This window comes from Eurytemora carolleeae, unplaced genomic scaffold (assembly GCF_000591075.1).
Source record: "Eurytemora carolleeae unplaced genomic scaffold, Eaff_2.0 scaffold556, whole genome shotgun sequence".
In the NCBI taxonomy this organism is placed as follows: domain Eukaryota; kingdom Metazoa; phylum Arthropoda; class Copepoda; order Calanoida; family Temoridae; genus Eurytemora; species Eurytemora carolleeae.
Window position 1 is genome coordinate 23,414 of NW_019402189.1, and position 23,921 is coordinate 47,334.

At 31.5% G+C, this 23,921-nt stretch overlaps 1 protein-coding gene and 1 long non-coding RNA gene across 6 annotated transcripts; both read right to left on the reverse strand.

Moving 5' to 3' along the window:
* Nucleotides 1-3,653: 3,653 nt before the first annotated feature.
* LOC111718257 (uncharacterized) lies at nt 3,654-4,965 on the reverse strand. The gene is made up of 2 exons (XR_002769021.1): nt 4,871-4,965; nt 3,654-3,870 (listed from the first exon to the last, which is right to left on the reverse strand). It is a non-coding gene; the product is annotated as an uncharacterized LOC111718257 (long non-coding RNA).
* Nucleotides 4,966-5,808: 843 nt separating this feature from the next.
* LOC111718236 (bifunctional arginine demethylase and lysyl-hydroxylase PSR) lies at nt 5,809-20,414 on the reverse strand. 5 transcript variants are annotated; one of them, XM_023493777.1, is made up of 19 exons: nt 20,362-20,414; nt 19,404-19,467; nt 17,722-17,788; nt 16,312-16,478; nt 15,925-15,994; nt 15,552-15,645; nt 14,823-15,066; nt 14,556-14,636; nt 14,193-14,290; nt 13,428-13,489; nt 12,666-12,731; nt 12,368-12,422; nt 11,576-11,672; nt 10,750-10,825; nt 10,627-10,690; nt 9,466-9,527; nt 7,632-7,696; nt 6,735-6,828; nt 5,809-6,139 (listed from the first exon to the last, which is right to left on the reverse strand). In XM_023493777.1, the coding sequence occupies exons 7-19, from the start codon at nt 15,031-15,033 to the stop codon at nt 6,088-6,090; spliced, it is 1,083 nt and encodes a 360-aa protein (XP_023349545.1). In that variant the 5' UTR covers nt 15,034-15,066; nt 15,552-15,645; nt 15,925-15,994; nt 16,312-16,478; nt 17,722-17,788; nt 19,404-19,467; nt 20,362-20,414; the 3' UTR covers nt 5,809-6,087. The 5 variants fall into 5 exon arrangements, with proteins under 5 accessions (XP_023349545.1, XP_023349546.1, XP_023349548.1 ...); XM_023493778.1 differs by lacking the exon at nt 20,362-20,414 and having other exon boundaries at nt 19,404-19,761; XM_023493780.1 differs by lacking the exons at nt 17,722-17,788; nt 20,362-20,414 and adding an exon at nt 18,345-18,411 and having other exon boundaries at nt 19,404-19,761.
* Nucleotides 20,415-23,921: the final 3,507 nt, after the last annotated feature.

Genomic DNA, 23,921 nt, shown 5'->3' on the forward strand with positions numbered 1-23,921 from the left:
CCTCTCCTCGTCAGTATATATATGTCTTCTTTAAAACCTATTTATTCTCCCTCCTATCCATACATTCTTCAGTCCTAGCAGTGTATTTGGATGCACAACAACAACAACAACAACAACAACATCAACATCAATGACAATTCAAGAACTTCAACTACAACTACAGCATCTACAGTATTTACGCTGCACCTTCAAAAATGCTACTAAAACAAAATTTAATATGTAATGTTTGTGAGAAAAACTATCAAATAATAGCTAGAGTGTAACCCATGAAACTATGGTAAACAGTATTGCATGTACAGCAGCTGTACGTTATGCACGGCTATATGCGTTAAAGTACCTGACTGCACAGCTTAAACAGTTGTTGGAAGAATTTTCATTTATCTTCACAACTAGTTTGAGCGTTGTAGTCTTGTACATAATCTCATTTACAGAAGTTCATTACTTATGTTCAGTATTCATTTATAGTATTTATTTACAGTATTTCAGTATTCATGTACAGTAGTTCAGTATTCATGTAGAGTAGTTCAGAATTCATGTAAAATAGTTCAGTATTTATGTACAGTAGTTCAGCATTAATGTACAGTAGTGCAGTATTCATGTACAGTAGTTCAGTATTCATGTACACTAGTTCAGTATTCATGTACAGTATTTCAGTATAATTCATGTACAGTATTTCATCCTTCATATACAGTAGTTCATCCTTTATGTACAGAAATTCATCCTTTGTACATTAGTTCATTCTTTATGTACAGTAGTTAATTATTCTTCATGTACAGTACTCATCCTTCATGTACGGTAGTTCATTATTTATGTACAGTAGTTAATTCTTCATGTAAAGTAGGTCATCCTTCATGTACAGTAGTTCAATGTACAGTAGTTCGTCCTTCATGTACAGTGGTTCAATGTAATCTAGTTCATCCCTTATGTACAGTAATTCAATGTATAGTAGTCCATCCTTCATGTACAGTAGTTCATTATTTATGTACAGTAGTTCATTTACTGTACTTTATTCTTCATGTGCAGTAGCTTTCATCCTTTACATAGAGTTAAAGGGAGTGACCGGCAATGTATGGTAGTTGAACTGAGAATGTAGTATATATGGAGAAATTTTTTATAATTCATCTTAGACATATTAAATTGTAATGCAATTTACAATAATATATCTCACTTATGAATCATAATATTACATTTTTATCCTACAAAGATATTTGGATGGATTTTTTTTAGCTCATTAAAAAATATTAGACTCAATACTCTTCAAACGAGTAAGGACGAACTCCTGATGGACCTGATGATGCCAAAGTTTTTGGCGAAATATATTGAGAAGAAAATAATATAATTCTAGTGATAGATAAGTAGGGTTGGGATTTATTTAAAATCGATCTAAAATATTGAAGAGATTCGTTAATAACGTTTTTTAAATATTTAAATTTTCTTTTTTCTTTATTTTCTTTTTTTGTGTTGTTTAATGTTTTGTACAAAAATACATAATGTGATATAAATGTTTTAATAAATTGAAAAACTAATAAACTGAAAATTTCATCTTTTATGTTTTTATTTGTCTTCCAACTTTTTTTGGTTTGATTCTGACCCAAAGTTTTGGTGTTTGGAAATCCACCAAAGAAGAAAATAATATTCTGCAGAATGTTTTATATTGTTAATGTTTATTTACCAAGAAACATGATTCAATTGCGCTCAAGCAAAATGTGAAGAAGGCAAAACCTTTGATCAATTATTATCAATTATTATCATTGTCATTTCTCATCTGAATATCATATTATTATTTTGTGTACTGTTCCGTATTTATAGTGATGTACATGAAGTGTACTGTCCCGTATTAAAAGTGATGTACATGAAGTGTACTGTCCCGTATTTATAGTGATGTACATAAAGTGTACTGTCCTGTATTTATAGTGATGTACATTAAGTGTACTGTCCTGTTTATATAGTGATGTACATTAAGTGTACTGTCCTGTATATATAGTGATGTACATTAAGTGTACTGGCCTGTATATATAGTGATGTACATTAAGTGCATTGTCCTGTATTTATTGTGATGTACATAAAGTGTACTGTCACGTATTTATTGTGATGTACATTAAGTTTACTGTCCTGTATTTATAGTAATGTACATGAAGTGTACTGTCCCGTATTTATAGTGATGTACATGAAGTATACTGTCCCGTATTTAAAGTGATGTACATAAAGTGTACTGTCCCGTATTTATAGTGATGTGCAATTAGTGTACTGTCCAGGGGGCGGAAATGTCATGTATGGATGTGTGTCTATATCAAAAGAGTGTGTGTATGTAATACCGAACCGAAGGCGTGTACTGTAGGTATAAACAGTACATAACAATCTCGGTATTTGTACAGTCTAAGATAGAGTAAATAATTGTTTATTTTTAATTGTAACATACTATTTATATATTTAAGTCAACACTATAAGCCAAATTTTCATGCAAAGACTATAATTTGATTAAAGTTTACAATAAACTTGTCTTTATTCAAGTTTAATTATAATTGACGACATTGTTCTGCAATTTCCTTGACTGCAAGTCATGTTGTGTGTCTGTACCAAAAGAGTGTGTAATAACGAACTCGTCTGCAAAGCAGTGCGACCGGCTTTCTCATGCCAGACCAGCGCCATTTCCCTTCCCTTAATTCTTATTCCATGGTACTGGTATTTATAGTGATGTATATTAAGTTGGTTCGCTTTTTCAGTTTATTTTGCATATGATTTGCTATCAGGATCAAAATTGGGCATAATGTGTTTCCTACAGTCGTCGTCGAATACATCAATACAATGAAGACGACTCCCGATTTAAATTTTTAAATTCTGCCAGGCTTTTAAACAGCATGGATAAAAAATGAACATAAACAAGGAAACAAAGAGAAGATGCCAATTAACAGCTTCTCTTTCTTTACTTGTAAACTTGTATTTTTTAATGGATACACATAAACATTGTAAAAAATGAGTTAACAGTTAGTCTTTGTTTACTTAAAACTTCTTATTTTAGAAAAAGCTTGTTAACAATCAAAACGTTCATAGAAAAGTTGTCTTCATTGTATTGATATATATCGCGACCACTGTATCTCAAGATATGAATTACTCAAAATGTTTCCAGTAACTGTGTGTTAGTGTTGATTTAAATATTAAACAAATATCAAGAGTATTTGAAATTTGTTAATTATATATAAATATTATAGAACAGAAATTATCAAATCTCTACATTTATTTTTGTAACAAATAAACATAGATTGATTACATCCATGAAAGTAAACATCCTGTGGATGAAACGTTTCGTGGATGAAACATTTTGTGGATGAAACATTTTGTGGATGAAACATTTTGCGGATGAAACGTTTTGTTTACAAAATTGTTTATCCAAATTATGCCAAATTTTGACCTTGACAGAAAATATATTAACCAAAATTAAACCAAAAAAAATTTCCAAAAATAAACGTGTTATAACGATCGTTTTTGGATCGTTTTTGGATCGTTTTTGGATCATTTTTGGATCGTTTTTGGATCGTTTTTGGATCGTTTTTGTAGCATTTTTGGATCGTTCTTGGATAGTTTCAGAATCGAGTTTGGATAGTTTTCAAATTGTTTAGTTTAATAAAAGCCAACTCTCAGAGAATACAGATTTGAAATCTTGTAAGTTTTATTTAAAGTTTTAAAAACGAAGCAAAACGATTAACAACACTACACTTAGCATACTGCACAGTGTAAAATTGTCTCTAGCTCTGCTTGAAAGTCAGTCCGTTACTTCAAATGAGCCGGAGTTTTTATTGACACAGATGATGGTTCTCATTTAGCCTGTTTTCAATCTGACGAATCAGCGCTCTTGCTCGTCGTCTTCCTTCTCTGAAACAAAATTATCCGGATAAAAATCCAAACCAAACTAAACTTCTCCTAATTAAACCAAACCAAACCAAACTAAGCTCCTCAAAATTGAATCAAACCAAACTAAACTAAGCTGCTCAAAATAGAATTAAACCAAACCAAACTAAGCTCCTCAAAGTTAAATCAAACCAAACCAAACCAAGCTCCTTAAAATTGAATCAAACCAAACTAAGCTCCTCAAAATTGAATCAAACCAAACCAAACTAAGCTCCTCAAAATGGAATCAAACCAAACCAAACTAAGCTCCTCAAAATTGAATCAAACCAAACCAAACTAAGCTCCTCAAAGTTAAATCAAACCAAACCAAGCTCCTCAAAATTGGATCAAACCAAAACAAACTAAGCTCCTCAAAATTGGATCAAACTAAAACAAACTAAGCTCCTCAAAATTGAATCAAACCAAACCAAAGAACTAAGCTTCTCTTAATTAAACCAAACCAAATCAAAATAACCTAAGGTAAATTGAACTGTCGACGTTTCTTAAAAAACATATAAATAACAGCTATGTAAGGTAGTTGACCTGAGTATGCAGTGTGGTGGACAAATTCTTTAGGAGTTAAACTGCATACTCAGTTTAACTACCTTACATAGTCCCTTTAAAGCATGATTTCTGGTTACCGGCCACCTTAAAAAGATTGCAATGTCTGATTCACAACTGTACCCTTAAAAGCTATGTCTGATTATGTATGAATTAGATATCAATGTTTATAATCTCTAAAACTGTTATTTTCAGCTGTAGGTTTTCTACAAAAGTGAGTTGCGCAATCGCATGCATCTTCCAGAATTGGTGTTCATCAATTATCACTTTTTTCAGAGAAAAATCGGATATCTTTCTCATTGTTGCTTAAATATGATACCGTTGTGAATCAGGCTTGCAAATGTTATGGAAATTGTAGGAGGCTCGTTAAAAAATGCGGAGGCTCATGGCGGCCAAGGTGTCCCTCCCTCCACTACGTGTTTACCTGTTTAAAATCTTGTTGTAAATAGTTTTCCAGACAAACTCTTCAACATTCCGCTTCTCCCCACTACAATTCAAGAGAACATGTCTTTTAAAAGAGAGCAGAGGCGGCTTACGATGTTACCCCCCCCCCCACACCTTCTTAAACAGCCTCTGAATGAGAGTGTGTTCATAAATTTTAAAATCAAATTTTTAAAATATATTAATGGGACTGTAAGCGTAATTTCAAGTTACCCTCCGTGTAAAGATGTCAATGCCCGATTCACAACTGTACTCTTAAAAGCTTTGTCTGATCAAGTAAGAATTTTAGATCAATATTTAAAATTTGGAAAGCTGATTGTTTTGAATTGTGGTTTCTCTACAAAAGTGACTTAAATCCAAGAAAGGAAAGTGTTCATAAATTTCAAACTCTGATATTTAAATATAAATTGTGAGATGGTCAAGCCAGGGTTATCCATATATTATGAGACTGAAAAGACGACTGTACAGAATATATTAGTTCAACTATAACAGTCTCATTCTTTGTGGGTAACCCTGTACAACCACCTGCATAAACAAGTTGAAGTAAGGATTCGGTGAAAACGAAATAACTGAAATGTTAATGAGTTATGATCAATGTTACCTATTTTTTTTTAAGCCAAACCTTATAGAAATCCAACGTATAGAAACATCTACGTATAGCAACAAGGCGTATTTTCCGGGAGAACATTTTTTATATTTTTGAGAAATTAAACGTTTTTGTAAAACATTGTAGCTTATCATTATCATTATTATAATTTCTATTTTTTCTAACATACCCTAGACATTAAACTAGGAGCAAAATAGTTTAATATGTACATTTGTACTGCTATCATTGTTTTTAAGGGCCCCCAGATTTTATTATGTACTGACAACATAAATGAATGATTATATGGTTTTTTTGTCATATTTTTGAATATTTTTTCTTTAGTAAAACTATATATTCGAAATGTGTTAACAAATTTCAACTGATACACCATTTTAATATGTATTTTGTCTTTGTGAGTGAATAAATCTCTATAAAATAATATAAAAGAAAAAACGATGTTCTTATAGCCGAACAGTCTTAAATTATGCAGGTGGTCAAACAATTTAAAAAATTTCTCAACAAGATTTTAAAAATCTATCATCTCATCTATCTTCATTAAAGTTAATAGAACATTGACAATGGCCATATTTGTAACCAGTTAAAGAATTTTTCTTCTAATGTTTCCTGCGATATCTAGAGTTTAATGCATAATCTCCCAACATTACCCTGAACAAAATAGTTTACAATTAATAACATACAACACCCAACTGTAACCTTTGATACAGGGTGTCCCAATAAACATGAGATTTAAACAACGACTTGAAAATAAATAAATGATAAAAAAGATTGTGCACCTTCTGAACTTTTTAAAAATGCAATCTTACGTCTTTGTATATTTAATATTTGACGAAGAAATAAAAATTTAAGCAATAGTAAACTAGGCTTTTAGCTTTAAACTTTGAGAGTATGCATTTTTAATCGTTCTCCGACTTTTCCGGATTGAAAACTTAAAATTGATGCATTTTCAAAAATGATAAATTACGACATTTTATAGGGCAACATTTCTTAACTTTGACCAGCAAAATTGCCTCAAAAATTTTAAGACAGACATGCAAGCAAAATATATATATATTGGATTCTGAACAAAGTTCTCAACTTCACCTACAAAAAATGGGAAAGCATAAAAATGCCGCGTTGGAAAAAGACGATAAAGTAGTCGCCACTTAGTTACCAGTTAATAAAGACACCATAGAAAAAAAATACTGAAAAAATTCCTTAAAGAGGGTTAAATTCCTCTTAAAGTAACATGTGTCAGTCTTACCCATAAATATAATCAAAAACGCTTTCCTCTAGTATCAAGTTTTCTCCAATAGCAATATTATCCTCTAAATTCATGACAGCATGTGCCATGAAACCTTTAAAAAAAAATTGATTTTAACAAATTTACAGTGTACACTTACAGTGTACAATGTACAATGTACAGTACAGTGTACAGTACAGTGTACACTACAGTGGAGAGTGTAAAGTGTACACTGACCTATGCTTGGGAAATTTTACATTTAAATGTTAAATGTTGCGTAAATGTCGTCTTCATATTTCACAGTTTTTCCGCTCATGGGATAAATTTTTTGATTCATAAGAAATGAGCAGTAAACCTTTTTTGCCTTGTATGTTGCATGCTTGTAAGTTTTATTTTAGTTTCTGCATTTTACGAAATATTTCTTGTCTAAAGGGACATAACACGTAGTTTTAAATGGTCCTCTATCTTTAGAATGGCATGTCGGATGCAAAATGGTTTCCTCAAAAGCATTGATCAAGAATGAGTGAGCCATCCGTGTTTCTGTTTTTGAAATTTGATCATTTTTAATTGTGATAAAAAGCTTTAAACAAAACAAATATAAAACATGACGTCTTTTCAAGATTTAGGGGTTTTTGGTTCGCCTTTTGGCTTCTGCCTCTGCAGTGTTATTGGGAACGAAAACCCCATAAATCTTGAAAAGACGACATCTAGCGTTCTATCTGTATTGTTATTATTCTATGGTTTTAAACCTTTATCTTGCCATTGAGAATCAGGCATACCCCTCCTTAAATGGTGGGTCACTTCATCATAGGCAATATTAAAAGATCCAAAATAAATAAATATACCTGACAAATATACAGTTTTAACATAGATAAAAAAGACCTGAAATATATTCAGTTTTAACATAGATAAAAAGACCTGGCAAATATACGGTTTCTTCTGGCCCCTGGATTGCTTCAATCAGCTTCTTTCCATAAAATGATCTAAATTAAGGATTATGTTTTACTAGCTTGGGAACCCAGGGAACCAAGGAGTATGGAATAGAAGGGAGATATACAACTGACGCGGCCCGCCCTACTATATGATTATACATGCTTTGCAGACGGTACTCCATTTGTATACAAAATATTCAGAATAGGTTATTGTATACGCGGTAATTGTACATCAGACAAATATTTCTTATTCAAATGGAGTACTGTCTGCAAAGCATGTATAATCTTATGGTAGGGCGTTCCATTTCATACTCCTTGTTGGGAACCCAGAGCGCTGCCACACCCTTCCCTCAGCAACCAATGATGTTCCCTCTAACAACCTATATTCCTGGTAGTAAAAACTACTGTAGGTATTTGAATCCTTGGATGAGAACCCGGAAATAATGAAAAAATAAGATCAACTGAAGAAACTCAACTTAACCTCAATTTTAAAATCCATTTATCTTTGCAACCTGAAAACCTTTGGTTTTTGAAACGAAGCCTAATTAATCTGGCAGAATTCACAGCTTTTAATAACAAAAGTCTACCACATAAGGTTGCAAAGATAAAAAACTTAAACATTACTATTAAACACTAGAGAGCTGGAAAACTAGAGAGAACTTGAGAACTAGAGAACTAGAGAACTAGAGAACTAGAGAACTAGAGAACTAGAGAACTAAAGAACTAAAGAACTAGAGAACTGAAGAACTAAAGAACTAGAGAAACGGTGTATTTCCAGGATAAAAATCCGTACAATCCGTACAATTTGAAAAAAAATCCGTACAATCCGTACAATCTTAGGGTTACAAAATAAAAAATCCGTACAATCCGTACATTTTGGCCGCCCTGTAGCTCAATATCTGAAATTATCATTGTTTTAATTGAACTAAAAATGTGTAATCATAATCGTGTTTAACAACAACAAGTGTTAAAGTAAAATTTTATATCGTATCTTGGAAGTATTGATAGTTTTTAAGCAGGGTTAATTTAAAATATTCCGAATTATTTTGGTTCTTCCCGTAGTAGATCTAATATTGTGTTTCAAGAAGAAAGATCTTAACGGTCGAGAATGTTTCAAGGAAATCTATGAATTGTCGTTCTTAAATCTATATTTATATTTTGTGTTAATCCATCAATTGGGCTCTTAAAATTTCGTCTTTTTTTATGAATTTTCGTTTAAAAATTCTGTATTTTTCGCGATTTTTTTGTAGCATAATTTCCATTTTTTTCGCGAAATGTTTGCATTATTTTTTTTTCGCGAAATTTTCGCATTATTTTTTTCGCAAAATCTTTGCATTTTTTGCGAAATTTTCGCGAAACAGATTGTAAACTTTCGCATTTTTCGCGAGAAAACGAAATGCGAAAATGAAGCAAAAAAGGAAAAAAAAAATTTCACGTAAAATGCGAAATTTTGGGAAACGATTTTTCCTTTTTGCTGGAAATCCTAGTGCCAAGATTAATAAGTTACTCCCGCCGTTTACCCGCACTTTAACGATTTTACCGGGAAACTAAATTTTCGCTATTAAAGTCGACCCACTCAACTTAGAATCTCAAAATCAAACTAAGAACATTCCCATAACTATTCTTCCCCAATCAAAATTTAAGACAAGTTGGTCAATTGGTTACCTAGTTATGATCGGAAAGATAAACAGAGATTGGTCCCAAAATTTAAACAGAAAAATCCACAAAATTCGTTTTACAAAGAAAAAAGTTTACAGGCCTGGCCCTCTTTAAAAGAGTGGTTACTTGAAATTTCAACGGAAGCCCCTTTAAGTATTTACCTTGTTCGAATTTGAGGGAGGATATGGGTGAACCAGGACATTTGTGACATGTGTTCAACATTCTAAATAATAATATTAATTAACAATGTGAAAATGTCTTAAAATGTCTAAAAAACAAAAATTAATAACTTGATTAATTGATATAAAAACTTCTTAACAATTTTACCTTTGGCTGTGTCTGAGATTGTACTGGCAATATTCAGTTGTTATATGATAAAGCTTGCTTTAAAAACCAGTTTTTAAATAAGAAAGCTTGCTTTAAAAACCAGTTTTTATAGGAGAAAGCTTGCTTTTAAAACCAGTTTTTATATGAGAAAGCTTGCTTTAAAACCCAGTTTTTACATAAGAAGCTTGCTTTAAAAACCAGTTTTTAAATGAGAAAGCTTGCTTTAAAACCAGTTTTTATATGAGAAAGCTTGCTTTAAAAACCAGTTTTTTTTTATGAGAAAGCTTGCTTTAAAAACTAGTTTTTATATGAGAAAGCTTGCTTTAAAAACCAGTTTTTATTTGACAAAGCTTGCTTAAAAACCAGTTTTTATATGACAAAGCTTGCTTTAAAAAGCAATTGTTTTAAAGATTTTCAAGAAATCCTATAAAACAACTTTTTTTTGCTTTTTGGGTTGTCAGAATAAATGTGAAGTGGATTAGGGCCCTGGTCTTGGAGTTTAACAGTAGGCTTTTCACCAATTAATAGCAGTGGGGTTATGAACAATAGCGAGTAATTACCCCAGAAGAAATTCTGCGTTGGATCATTTTTCGAAATGTTTCCCGTTAAAAACGATAATAGTGGGCCCTGGACCAATAAACACTAGAAGCCCCTGGACCAATTAATAGCAGTGGGGTTTGGACCAATTGATTATAGCGGGCCCTGTACAAATTGATAATAGTGGGCCCTAAACCAATTAAAAGCATAAAAGTCCTGGATCAATTAAGAACAGTGGACCCTGCAGGACCAATTAATAACAGTGGACCCTGCAGAACCAATTAATAACAGTGGACCCTGGACCAATACAATTAACAACAGTGGGCGGTGGAGCAATTAATAACAGTGGGCCCTGAACCAATTAATAATAGTGGGCCCTGGACCATTTAATAGCAGTGGGCCCTGGACCAATTAATAGCAGGTGGCCCTAGACCAGTAAAAACAAACAAAAAGTTTACTTGAGAGCACCCGGGATCGCACAAAAGTTTAGAAGGATTGACATCCACCGGAAAGAAAACCCACCTAAACAAAAACATTAAAATAGTTTTTCAATGCCCTTAAAAAACAATAATTTATTATACCATTTGTAACCCAAGATAATAGTATTCCATCCTGCTGTTCTGATATGATTATGAATGTCCAAGTGCAGACCTGTGCCTACAACAGAAAATAATGCAACAGGATGTAATATTCATATTTTTTTTACCAGGTAGGTTTCTCTGGGTTTTCTCAACACTTGGTCCCCAGAAATTCCCGAGAAATTCCCTAGAATTGATTTCGTGAAATTATGAAAAATTGGTCCCGAGAATTTTAGAGACAAGGTCTAGAGAAATTCCCGAAATTCGGTCACCATTTAATTTCGGTTATTGTGTATTCAAGAATACTCCAGATATTCCTTAGAAATTCTGAGTGATTCTCCAGAATTTCTCTGGAGCAATTCTCAGTAATTTCTCTGGAGAAATTCATCAAACCTAAAAAGGTGATTCAAGAATATCAATCCTTCAAAATGTTCAAAATTTTGTTTCGAAAAATTCTGTAGCAATTTCTGGGCTTTTCAGGATAAATTCTCAGGAGTCCCTTCTGGGTAAATTCCAAGGAATAAATCCTTATTTGGTCGGAATTTTGCTATTAATTTCCCAGTTCCTAAGTTTTAAAACTCTGAAAACATTGCTATGTCATTCGCTATTAATCCGAGGAGCCTGTAAGGGTATACCTTGTTGAATTGAATATGCTACTAGCTTTGTAAATAAATTGAAATAGCGTCCAAGTCCCTGCAGAGTTGACTATTTATTTTGTAAGGTACAGCATATCAAAAAAGTCTTTCTTTACAGTCTAAATTTCAATCACTTTCTTATTTAATGATTTCAACGAAAAAAAATTGAATATTAAAAATTTTAAAAAGAAAACCTGTATTTTTACTAGCGACCATCATCCATTGAAAATCAGTTTTTATTCCAGTTTGGTTAAACACATCTAGTAGAATAGCGCTGGGTTGGGAGTATTCCTAGAATATATTCCTGGATATATAAATATATCTCTTGGAATAGAGCAGGGTTGGGAGTATTCCTAGAATATATTCCTGGATATATAAATATCTATAGGGATATAGCAGGGTTGGGAGTATTCCTAAAATATATTCCTGTATATATAAATATCTATAGGGATATAGCAGGGTTGGGAGTATTCCTAAAATATATTTCAGGATATATAAATATATCTCTTGGAATAGAGCAGGGTTGGGAGTATTTCTAAAATATATTCCTAGATATATAAATATCTATAGGAATAGAGCAGGGTTGGGAGTATTCCTAGAATATATTCCTGGATATATAAATATATATCTCTAGGAATAGAGCAGGGTTGGGAGTATTCCTAGAATATATTCCTGGATATATAAATATCTCTAGGAATAGAGCAGGGTTGGGAGTATTCCTAGAATATATTCCTGGAAATATATCTCTTGGAATAAGCAGTTGCATAAAATTATTTAATTAATATACCAATAAACTAAATATCTGCAAAATTCCGTTATTAGTAGGTTAAGAAAACACCATTTTATAAATTGTCTCGATTTCTCCATAGTAACGGGTTAAATTGTAACTGCCTCAATGGTTCACGGTGATACCTGTTCAACATTTATTTAAAAACGGTTAAAGAACATAAACGTCTAACTCGATTAATATTATAATGATCTTTTACCTCAAAAAATTTCCCTTTATCATCTTTCTTTTTTCTGTGTTGCTTCAGCTCATATCTTAAAACATTTATTTTATAAGTTTTCTCCTTAAAATGCTTTTAGAAAAATTATTAATTTTTTACATTTTTTCCTTGCAAAATTTGATAAATTTCGACCAGCTGTAAACCATTCCTGAGATCATGTGAGTTGCCACAAAAAATCAGGCCGGATCGACTCAACTGTTTATTGTATACATACAATCAGACAGACAAACAAACAAGAAAAGTGTAAATAGATATAGAATTGTGACAAAAAAATTACCTTAGATTAGTTCTTTTCTTGAGCTGTTCAAATATTCTTATAAGTCCCCCATTCTTATAAATTTGTCTAAAAGGATTAGTTTGATGTTATTTGAAATAAATCATTTACGTTGGGACGTACAAAGCTGCAATAGAAAGACGCCATCTTATGTATATTTGATGTTTTTATAAAACAAAAATTTTAATAGCAACCGTTTTAAAAAAAATTATTTTTTCCAAAATGCTCGTATTAGAAATGATTGTTACGTTTTTCGTTTTTCTTCGTTGTTTTTTAACGAAACGATCGTTTTTCAAAAAAATGAAAACAATCCATTCCGAAGGACAACTCACAATATGTAGCTTTGTTTCATGATTATTAGTATTTGACTATTTAAAATCATAACTACAGTCCCACTGTATATACAGTCATAACCAAAAAACTCTGGAATAGGAAGTCGACTTTTAAACTCAAGTTATGACTTTAAAATGTCCAATGAACATGAGATACAGCAATTGTGTAGTGTAAACAGACCCATTTCACTTAATAAGTGGTTTAATAACTTTTAGTAAAGCTAATTGCAACATCAAATGCACTTCAGAATTAATATAATGTCGTCTTACTATTCCACAGTTTTCTGGTTATCACTGTATATACTTTATATATTGTGTATATTTCATATATTGCATATATTGTATAATTTGTATATATTGTATATATTGTATAATTTGTATATATTGTATATATTGTATAATTTGTATATATTGTATATATATATGAAGATACCTGAGCTGAGTTCCTGTAGGTAATATATTATTGTCTTCTTCCTCCACTATTGTTAGATTTTTCTATACAAATTTAAGTATAAAAATACCTAATCAATGCAAAAAGTCTTTGCAACACACTGAATTTTTTTAACTTTTATATCTTTGCAACCAGAGGGTGCAGTAAACCTTTGATAATTTTAAACTTAGATTTTTTGATACAGTTAAACCCTAAATAAGCCATACATCGAAAGAATTCATCAAATTTCGTATTCTTCACTTTCTGATAATGGAATGTTGCATTGCAAATATTTAGTTTTTTTAATTAAATGATTATATACTGTTCCCACATATTCATGGCTATTTATTTATTTTCGCAAATACTGAGATTTACGTAAAACAGTATAAAACCCGTTGAAAAATTGTCAGTAAATTCTTTTGATGTATGGCTTATTTTTGGTTTAACTGTAATATTGAATTCCTAGTTTAAACTTATTACATATCTTTTGTCTAAAACATTGGGTCGCAAAGATTAGAAAATCAGAGTTTGTGGCAAAGACTCCCTTTTGTTCTATTTGTCTTGAAAATTTTATGTATGCTAAAGGGAATGTTCTGGCAATGAAATCTAGAAAGTCTTTGCACATAATATTTCAACTGTCAAAAATAAACTATAAAGTGCCCCCCTTTATCTTCTGTTGAATGATTAAAATATAGTGTTTTAAATTCTGAAAAAAAGTTTGAAAACCTATTCTTTCCAGAAATACAATAATTAAGAAAAAAAACCTACCATATAGGTTGCGACCCAGTGCACCTCCCCCTCCTTGTAATCAAAGAGATAATCAAAAGTCCATTTCTTGTGAGCCAGCCAACCACCAGAACAATTTACTTCAACACAATTATTATCAAGTTAATTAAAAAGATGGAAGAAAAGAGCTCAGCTCTGATTTTGTCAATTTGCGCAAAAATGGTGGAAATAATTGCAAAATGAAAATTGATAATTCTTAATTGAGATTTCTTATGCTAGCTGTTTTTTTTGCACAAGAGACAAGAAAGGATATTGGCAGAATTTATCTTTTTTTCAGATAAGAAAACCCACTGATATTATTGATAAGATAACGGTTTAAACTTTTAAACTTTTATGGTTGTATTCCTAATATGACTGGTTTCTGCTTGACCATATATTGAGTTGTGAACAGGGTTTTATCTGAACAATCCAATCTATCCAGGTCATCTTGAAAGGGACTGTAAGCGTAATTGCAAAGGAACTTCAAAATAAAGAAAGCAATGTCCAATCTCCAAAATTATAAACATTGATATCTAATTCATACTTGATCAGACAAAGCTTTTAAGGGTATTGTTGTGAATCGAGCATTGGCATCTTGGGATGGAGGGTCACTTGAAATTACGTTTACAATACCTTTGACTTCATCATACACCTTCCTAGTGTCTACTAGGGGCATCTGCAGCAAACCACTATATGAAAATTTAAATAGATAGATAGAAAAATATATGAATAGATAGATAGATAGATAGATGGATATAATTTTGTAAATTATTTTTGATTTTTTTTTAATGTTTTCATAATAAATATTCCTCCTGGCTACTGCAACATCGATCCAATTCATCATAAACTGACTTATAATGTACCCTGAAGGAATCACCTTTAACAATGTCTGAAATTGAAAATGCTTTTTTAACAGTTTTCTGGATTTTTAACCCATCATATTTCATTCTAGTGGCAAATATTCTGTCCTAAATGATTTTCAATAATTTAAATTAAAAAATATATTTCCTGCGACTAAATATAATTATTTCTGATTTATGAACAAAGTGTTTAAGAATTCACTGTGGACTAGAATCAATTTGAAATCGAACCAGACCAACCCCTTGTACCGGCCTCAGTGAGGCGAGGCTAGTTTTGGCCCGACCCTATCAACTCCACTGGTTCGGCCAGACTTTTTACAGTACCTGGCCAATCATAGGCCTTTTTGACGATCAACCCCACTAGCTTAGTTTAATGCGAATTACATGGGGTTCTTTAGATAACGAAGGATAAGTCCTACAGCCCTGCTATAAAGTAAAAGGATGAAAGGATACTGTCCCTGAAACCAACAACTTTCCCCAACACTATATTTTCAGAAATTTCCTCTTAGGTAGGGTTTGATAAATGTACTCTTTGAAGAATCAGATTGATATTTTTCCAGGTTCAATTCTTCCAGCAAAGTCATCTTTTTGTTCTCCTGTTAATAATCTTTATAAAATGGGGTTTTAAATTTAAATATATTTCAATTTTAACAAAGTACATAAAGATTTTGATTACTTTTAGATAATGCTATGCTTCTTTTGAAAAAAAATATAAGGTGCACAAACTGATTTTTTTGCTCAACAAATACAAATTGCTTTGGTTTTAACAATTTTGTAATTTTTTTTTTGCTTTTGCTTTTTTTTGTGTTGGGACTGGGAGCTTTCAAAAGAAAAATAAGTTAAATTGATTTACTTATTGATAAAACTTTCACTACCTCAGTTGTAAGAACAGCAAGACATTTGGGACCTAGTTCCTGGCATTGCTCAAGTCTATTCCCACTCCCCCTGATCAGAAATGTTTTTAATACACTAATTAATATGATATTTAAAACAATTCAACCGAAATTTTATGATTTTTGTTTTAAGAATGATTTTTTCATTTAAAGGGTTAATTAATGCTGCATATCAAGAGAGGAGAAATTTGTTAGTGTTATTTTTATAACATGGCAGCACATTTCTGATGGCTTTCCATCATATATTACAGTACACATTATATGTCATTTTTATTGTTTACATTATGCACTGTATATAAACCTGGTACATTACACCAAATTAGTCATCCCCTTCTTCTAGAGAAATTTATGAGAATCAGTTGATATGACCTGTAATTTTCTTGTTTAAGTGGAGTAGACACAAAACTACCGTTAAACAGAACATATGGTTTCTTTGTAACATAATAACTCCAGTTGAGAGATCCTAATCCAGTATCAACATTCAGGATTAGATGAAAAAAGTAAAGTTCTTCTAAAATATCTTCCAGACATGGGCCCTAAATAGGAAGCTAATGAGATATTATCAGGGTATATGGTCTTTTTGTTTTCAAATGACTCCACATTTAAAAATAAGGCCCATGAATAATTCACAGTGGTACCCTTACAGGGAGTGACCGTCAATCTGTGGTGGTTGACAATGACCTGAGATTGAGGTATTGTAGAGAAATTTCTTAGGATTCATTTGAGACATATAAAACGTTTTAAAGAAGTTAATTACTGAGTTTGCGCGCAATGTCGAAGTTCAAAATCATCAATTTGGATGGGTTAGTTTTGAGAATCAATTTTTTTTAAATTATTAAATAACAACGACAAAAAATGTAACAAAATTATACAATAAACTAATTAGTTGTTTAGGAAAAGGTTGAGAAAATAAAAATTATAACTCTTATCATCGAAAAAAAGTAATCTTATTCAATTATCAGTTCTATAATCTCAAAATTTTCTGCAGATTTTCTGGAATTTTTATTTGAAGAATTTGTAGAAATCTGCAAACAAATTCAAAGGAAATAAGAAATTCATAAAATGATGAAACAAAATAATTGATTCTAGCATTGATTTATTGATTTATTGATTTATTGATTTATTGATTTATTGATTTATTGATTTATTGATTTATTGATTTATTGATTTATTGGTAAATTTATTGTGAGAAATATGTTCCTAAACATCCTATTAGTTTACTAATATTTCAACTGATCATTTAAGATGTTTGACAAATCTATTCTCATTCATTTAAAAAAACCGTCCGTTTTATTCTATTTAATGAAACCATCCCTTTTATTCTATTTAATGAAACTGTTCGTTTTATTCTATTTAATGAAACCGTCCGATTTTATGAAACTGTCCGTTTTATTCTATTTAATGAAACCCTCCATTTTATTCTATTTAATAAAACCGTCCGCTTTATTCTATTTAATTAAACCGTCCGTTTAATTCTATTTAATGAAACCATCCATTTTATTCTATTGCAAAATGAATGTTTCTTTTTTTGGAAGGACAACATTTCAAGTCTTTAGGTAAATTTAGGGTCTTTAAAGGGACTGCCCTCTCGGACCCAGAGGCTTCCAATCATGAGATGGCCTATGGGTTTAGGTCCCTTGAATACCGGGTAGAACAGAGAGATAGGAAGCCTGGATAAGACCAGTAAGGCATTGGTGAGGCGTTTAGGTAAATATAGGGTCTTTAAAGGGACTGAAAACACAAGTGACCTTGCATGCAAAGATAGTTTTAGATTACCACCTTTAACGTAAATCCTGCACATTGTTGATCTGTATCACACCAATCAATTCCTTCAGAAACTAGCATCCTGCATTTTAGGGTTTCCATTCGCAAAACTTTTGCGCAATTTTTGCGGAACGAAAAACTTGACCGTCTTCACTGTTCATCTTGCAGATATATTATTGACACATCTTTACACCCTTTGACCGTATTCATAAATTAAACTCTATCAGACATAATAATATTATGGCTTTTGAAATTAGGTATTACAATGCTAATTCATAACAAAGACGATATCGAATTCGTCACTGAATTCCCATGTTTTTTGGGACACCCTGTATTTAATTTTATTCTATTGGTAAAATGAATGTTTCTTTTATTGGAAGGGCAACATGTCAAGTCATTAGGTAAATATAGGGTCTTTAAAGGGACTGCCCTCTTGGTCCCGGAGGCTTTCAATCTAGGCCATGAGATGGCCTTAAGGCTGTGATGTTTAGGCGCCTTAAAGACAGGGTAGAACAGAGAGATAGGAAGCCTGGATAAGACCAGTAAGGCATTGGTGAGGCGTTTAGGTAAATATAGGGTCTTTCAAGGGACTGTAAACACAAGCGACCTTGCATGCAAAAATAGTTTTAGATTACCACCTTTAACGTAAATCCTGCACATTGTTGATCTGTATCACACCCTTCAATTCCTTCAGAAACTATCATCCTGCATTTGCAGGGTTTTCCATAAAACATGGCAGTGAAGAAAAAGAGCTTGAAAATCGTCTTGGAAACAATTTGTGGCATTTATTTTTCAATCTACTTTTACATGTATGATTCTTAACAGTAATCACAAAACTCCCCTGGTCCCTAGTATTGGCATTTCCAAAATGTTGTATGTTTATATGTTGTTGCATTTTTTGTGCTTTCAATATTACAAGAGAATTTCCTTCAATTAATTAAATACTAGCTGAAGTGTCAGTGGGATTTTTTAAAATTGAATTTTGAAAAATAAATTTGATTTTTGAAATTTTTTTATTTTGAAGAAAAAAATCGTTTTTTAGCCTATGTTACCCCAGGGTACTCAAAGGTTCCCTAAAAAAATGTCAAAGAGCATAATTAAATAGAAAATCATAATTGTAAATTGTATGTGAAGTTCTTTACATCTCCAAAATTTGAAAAGCAGACAACAACTTGGAAATGCCAGGACCAGAGGCCGAATTTAAAGAATTTGAACCATGGCTTAAATTTGAGAAACAACTCAAATATCCACTTCAACTTAAAATTGTATTCAATGTTTCAGGATTTAAGCCGGCGCTCAATTGAAACCGGTTTTTGACGGATTTAAATTCGGACTCCGGGGTTGATATAAGAATTTTGCTTCTAATATTAGTTAAATGAATGAATGACACAAATTTTTACAAAGGTCAATGCAGCAATATTCATTTTGTCTCTTAACTGTCATGTTTTGTGGGCCACCCTGTAGATTATCAAACAGATTGTAAACATGATAATTAATATGTAACTCTAGGACCACATTTAAGCGATTGAGCTGCGTAGATGTGGTTGAACCACTCCTCTTTTATACAACAGTTCAAGTTTAAGAGACGTGATTCGACGAAATGTGTTTTGTTTACTTTCCCTATTAATCAAATTCGGTTGGCAGGGGAGCCAAAAATTCAGGACAAAGAGAACAAATTTATATGTGCTGGAGTTTACCTGGAATTGAGTTGAGAGTACTCAAATTTCCCCTCTTCTATTCTACCCGGTTGCAAAACAGTATCTTAAACAGGATTGTCAATTTTGAAATATGTAAGATCTGTTAAACTTATTCACTTTCACTTGAGATCAGAGCTGTAAATGCTTTCAAGAGTTCATGTCAAGCATATGGTCAATGAGAGATCGACAATTCCACAGTATTTAACATGATCTCAGCGATCCTGTTAACTCTACATTCTAGTTTATTTGGAACTTTACTGTATAGTTTTTGTATCCTGCACACTGGCCAGTAAAATTTTCGCCAAACCAAAATTCAACTTAGAATAGATTCAATTTGGGTTCTTAACCAGGTTTAAATAAAAGGGGAGGGGGGGGGGGGCAAACNATTTTGAAAAATAAAATAAGGCTTGTATAAGAATTTTCTTGCGGAAGATGATAAGTTTTTCGAGTATTAAGGGTTTATTTTGGTGTTAAGGATTGGAGATAATCTAATATGATATGGGACGCTCTGTAGTTTACTGATAAATGATATTAAGAGATTATGGCCTATTCATACAGTACAAACATCAAATATGCAGTACGCTTTCGGAGTACACGTGTATGGGGAGGTTTTGTACTTTGAATTTTACTCAGTTTTCTGAGAACAGTTTATTAACGATAAAATATAGCTCTGTAAAAGACTGTAAATGTACATCTTCCTGTGATAATATAATCCTGCATACGCTAAAGGAGTAGTGGATTTTAATAGTTACATGGAAAACAAATTCTCCATTTTAATATTTTAAGAAATCACCCCCGAGTACTGTAATATACAGATTGACCTGTGATAGTGAAGTACATGGCCTGTAGTTGTACAATTGCCTATTCCTCTCTTCCCTTTAATCCCCTATCTCTGCCTGTATAGTGTATATCCCCTTACTCTTATCATAATCTTTTTGTGGTGGTAAATGTTGCTCACCTGTAGTACATAGAAGATAAGATGATAGCAAGACAAGCTTTAAGCAACAATCTGTGCCGATTATAATATAGAACTTGCTGAATTTAGCCAAAAAAAATAATAATAAAAACAATATTGTTGCTTTATTGTTTTGTTTGTATCATTTCAGTTTATCTGTTCATTTTCATTTTTTACATTTAATCCGTTTAGGCAATTCATGGGGTGAGGTGGCAAAAATGCAAAGAACAGTTTTAATTTTTGTTTAATATATTTTCCTAACATAATGCTGTCCAAGATTTTTATTTGAATAATTCAAAGTAGGAGCTTTTGTGGATACATTCGATATCCAATGTGGACACTTTTAAATTTGAGACTTAATGCTTGTTCCATCATTTTAAGTTAAACCTTCAGGGTGTAACCACCGCAGAATATTCAGATTCATAAGTTTTGACTCCTGGTCAATTTAAATCAGTTATAGCAATAAAAACGCTATTTCTCTGAAACACAAATTCTAAATTTTGCATGCATTTATATTTAAGAATTGTGATCAATTAAAAAATTCAAAGTTGTATTCTAAAAAATTCAATTAATGAATCTTAAAACTTAAATTATTGAGAGTACTCATAAAACTGTGGAATTACAGTGATAACTAAAAAAACCTCTAAAATAGGAAGACGACTTTTAGAAACAAATTATAACTTTAAAAGTCCTATGAACATGAAACACAGCAATTGTGCAGTGTAAACAGACCCTTTTCACAAAACTATTGATTTACTAATTGTCTAGTAAAACTATATGCTTTGTAACAACATCAAAATACTCTTAACAACTGTTATAAGGTCGTCTTCTTATTTCATTGTTTTCTGGTTATCACTGTAGTAAAGGACTTTTAGACTTAAGTTATGATTTCCAATGAACATTAAACTGCATGTGCAGTATACAACATGCACATTGCACAACCCCATTTAACTATATTAGTAAATTTTCAATATACTTTAAACTATTTCTTTAAAAAAACATTATGTATTTGTATAAAGTATAGACAACTTAAGTGGTGTGGGAGAAAGGGCGGAGGTGGAGGCGGGTGGGGGGGGTGCAAGTTCAAATGGCTGAAAAAGACATCGCTAGTAAAAAATGATTTCAGCCATTTCTCTATTGAATTTAAATGTTAAGTTAATGACTGTCTGAGATTAACTATAAAACTATTTGAAGAAGCACCAATAAGCTGAATAAATAATAATAGTTGTCAATGTTACTATATTTACCTTAACAGGGAAAGCTCCTAAAAGACAAAGACGACAGCCCTGACATTTTACATTTTTTTAACACAATGTATTTACATTGCACAGGGTGTCCCACATCATATTAGATCGTCAATCAGTCTAAATTACGATTTTCGGGACTAATCAGAAAATTTAAGAAGATATAATTATTTTGAAAAATTGATTAATTGATAAGAATTTCCTTGCGGGAAATACTAGTTTTTTTCGAGTATTATGGTTATATTTTTGCGTTAAAGCTTGGAGATAATCTAATATAATAATAATGCACATTCAGTACAGGATATAAAAATTAGAAGCAAAAACAATTCATTATTTTTCAGCAAAGCTTTTCATTAAGGAATGGAAATTTTAATGATGATTATTTGGACAGAAAACCATCACTATTCAGAAATTGATGCAAAACAACATGTTCAATTTTGTTTTGCAAGGACTGTTTAAGTGCAATTTCAAGTAGGGTTTCCAGCGAAAAAAATATCTTTTCACGAAAAATGCGAAAATTTTCGCTTTTTCCCGAAATTTTGCTTTAATATGTTTCGCGAAAAAATGCAAAAAATAATGCGAAAATTTCGCGAAAAAAGAAAGTGAAAATTACGGGAATTATACGGACTTTTTTTAAATGCTAAACAAAGCTTTTAATGGTACCGTTGTGAATCGGGCAGTGCTTTCTTTAAGGTGGCGTTTCACTCGAAATTACACTTTCAGTCCCTTTAAATTTTAATGAATTTTAACACAAACACATTTTAACATTTATTAAACAAGGATTCCAATGATTGACATAATATAATATATGTATATCTTTATATATATATATAAATATATATAAAATAACATATTGCACTAATATATATATATATATACTGTATATGTAAATTTAAGAATTAATATTTCAATGTTAGAATCAGATTCTATTTAAAATACAAAACGATTATCACAAAACTTTTATTGACTATTGTTGTAACTTTGGTATTATTCTTGGAGTAACTGGGGTATTATATATTTATCTGATCTGAGGGAGGTGTTAACAACTAGAGAAATATTGATATCAATAATGTATGAACGACAATTTTTAAAAAAAGATTATGGCAAATTTACTCCAAAAAACGAAATGAAATGAAAAACGTTTTAATCTTTTTATGGAGCGATTCATCATAGAGAGAACGATTTATAATAATGTGATGCATGTGATGCAGGGTTTCCCACAAAGGATTAGACTTCAGAGACGACCTTACGAAACTTATTCAGTCTTATTTTCTTACATTTATGGTTTCATGGAACTTTTTTTATCCTTTTAATTAACATTAAAAGATTGTTTGTAAGACTGTTGTATTTCAGGTCTTCATTAAAATCTCATTCTTTGTGGGAATCCCTGTATACAATATACGATACAATATACAATAAACAATATACAATTTACAATATGCAATATACAATATACAATATACAATATACAATATACATTTATATAAGTGCAAGTACAATTTTTATTTAAGCGTATCAAGGTTACCACAAATCGAGTTAGATACGGTCTCAGCAAGACCAAAGATAGATTTTAATATTTTCTTTATTCATCATATTGGGTTTAAAGGGTAATGACGACGTAATTTAAAGTGAAACCTTTGTCTGAATAAAATTGAAGGAGATATCCTTTTTTTCTATCTAAGAATATTTTTAAGACGGTAAACCAATCCCTCATTGTTATTCAAATACATGTTTAAAGGACATCGTTCTTAAAGGGACCGTTCACTTTATATTCGAAATTTATTTTGATTCACAACATATTGACAAAAAACATCAAATAGTGTAAATGACAAAGGTATCATACCTTTGCGCTCGAATTCTAAACGAAAAATAATATCAATCAACAGCAAATAGGCTGTTTAGTTTACCATGAAATTACCCATATAAGTGAACGGTCCCTTTAATCAGAAATTACGTTGACATCTCATTTAGTGATGAGCACACAGAATCCTCGAATACATCCATATAGAGAGGGGTTGCTTTACAAAAAAAATATTTTGAATTGGGTCAACCGGGTTTATTTGGGGGATACAAATCTGAACAATTTTGAGAAAATATATAAATGATAAATAAATTGGAAAGTCATTTTGATAGATTCCAAATCTGAGTGAAGCAAGATGACATTTTCAAAATCAATCTCTCTTTTGACAAAGCGGTGTAAAAAAATTGAATAATGTACGCTCATAAATTGAACGTATAAAATGATACAATACTTGCACATTGCGAATGAATCTGTTTTGAAATAGTAGAGGGAGGGGGGGGGCACAGTGGTTTCGAGGG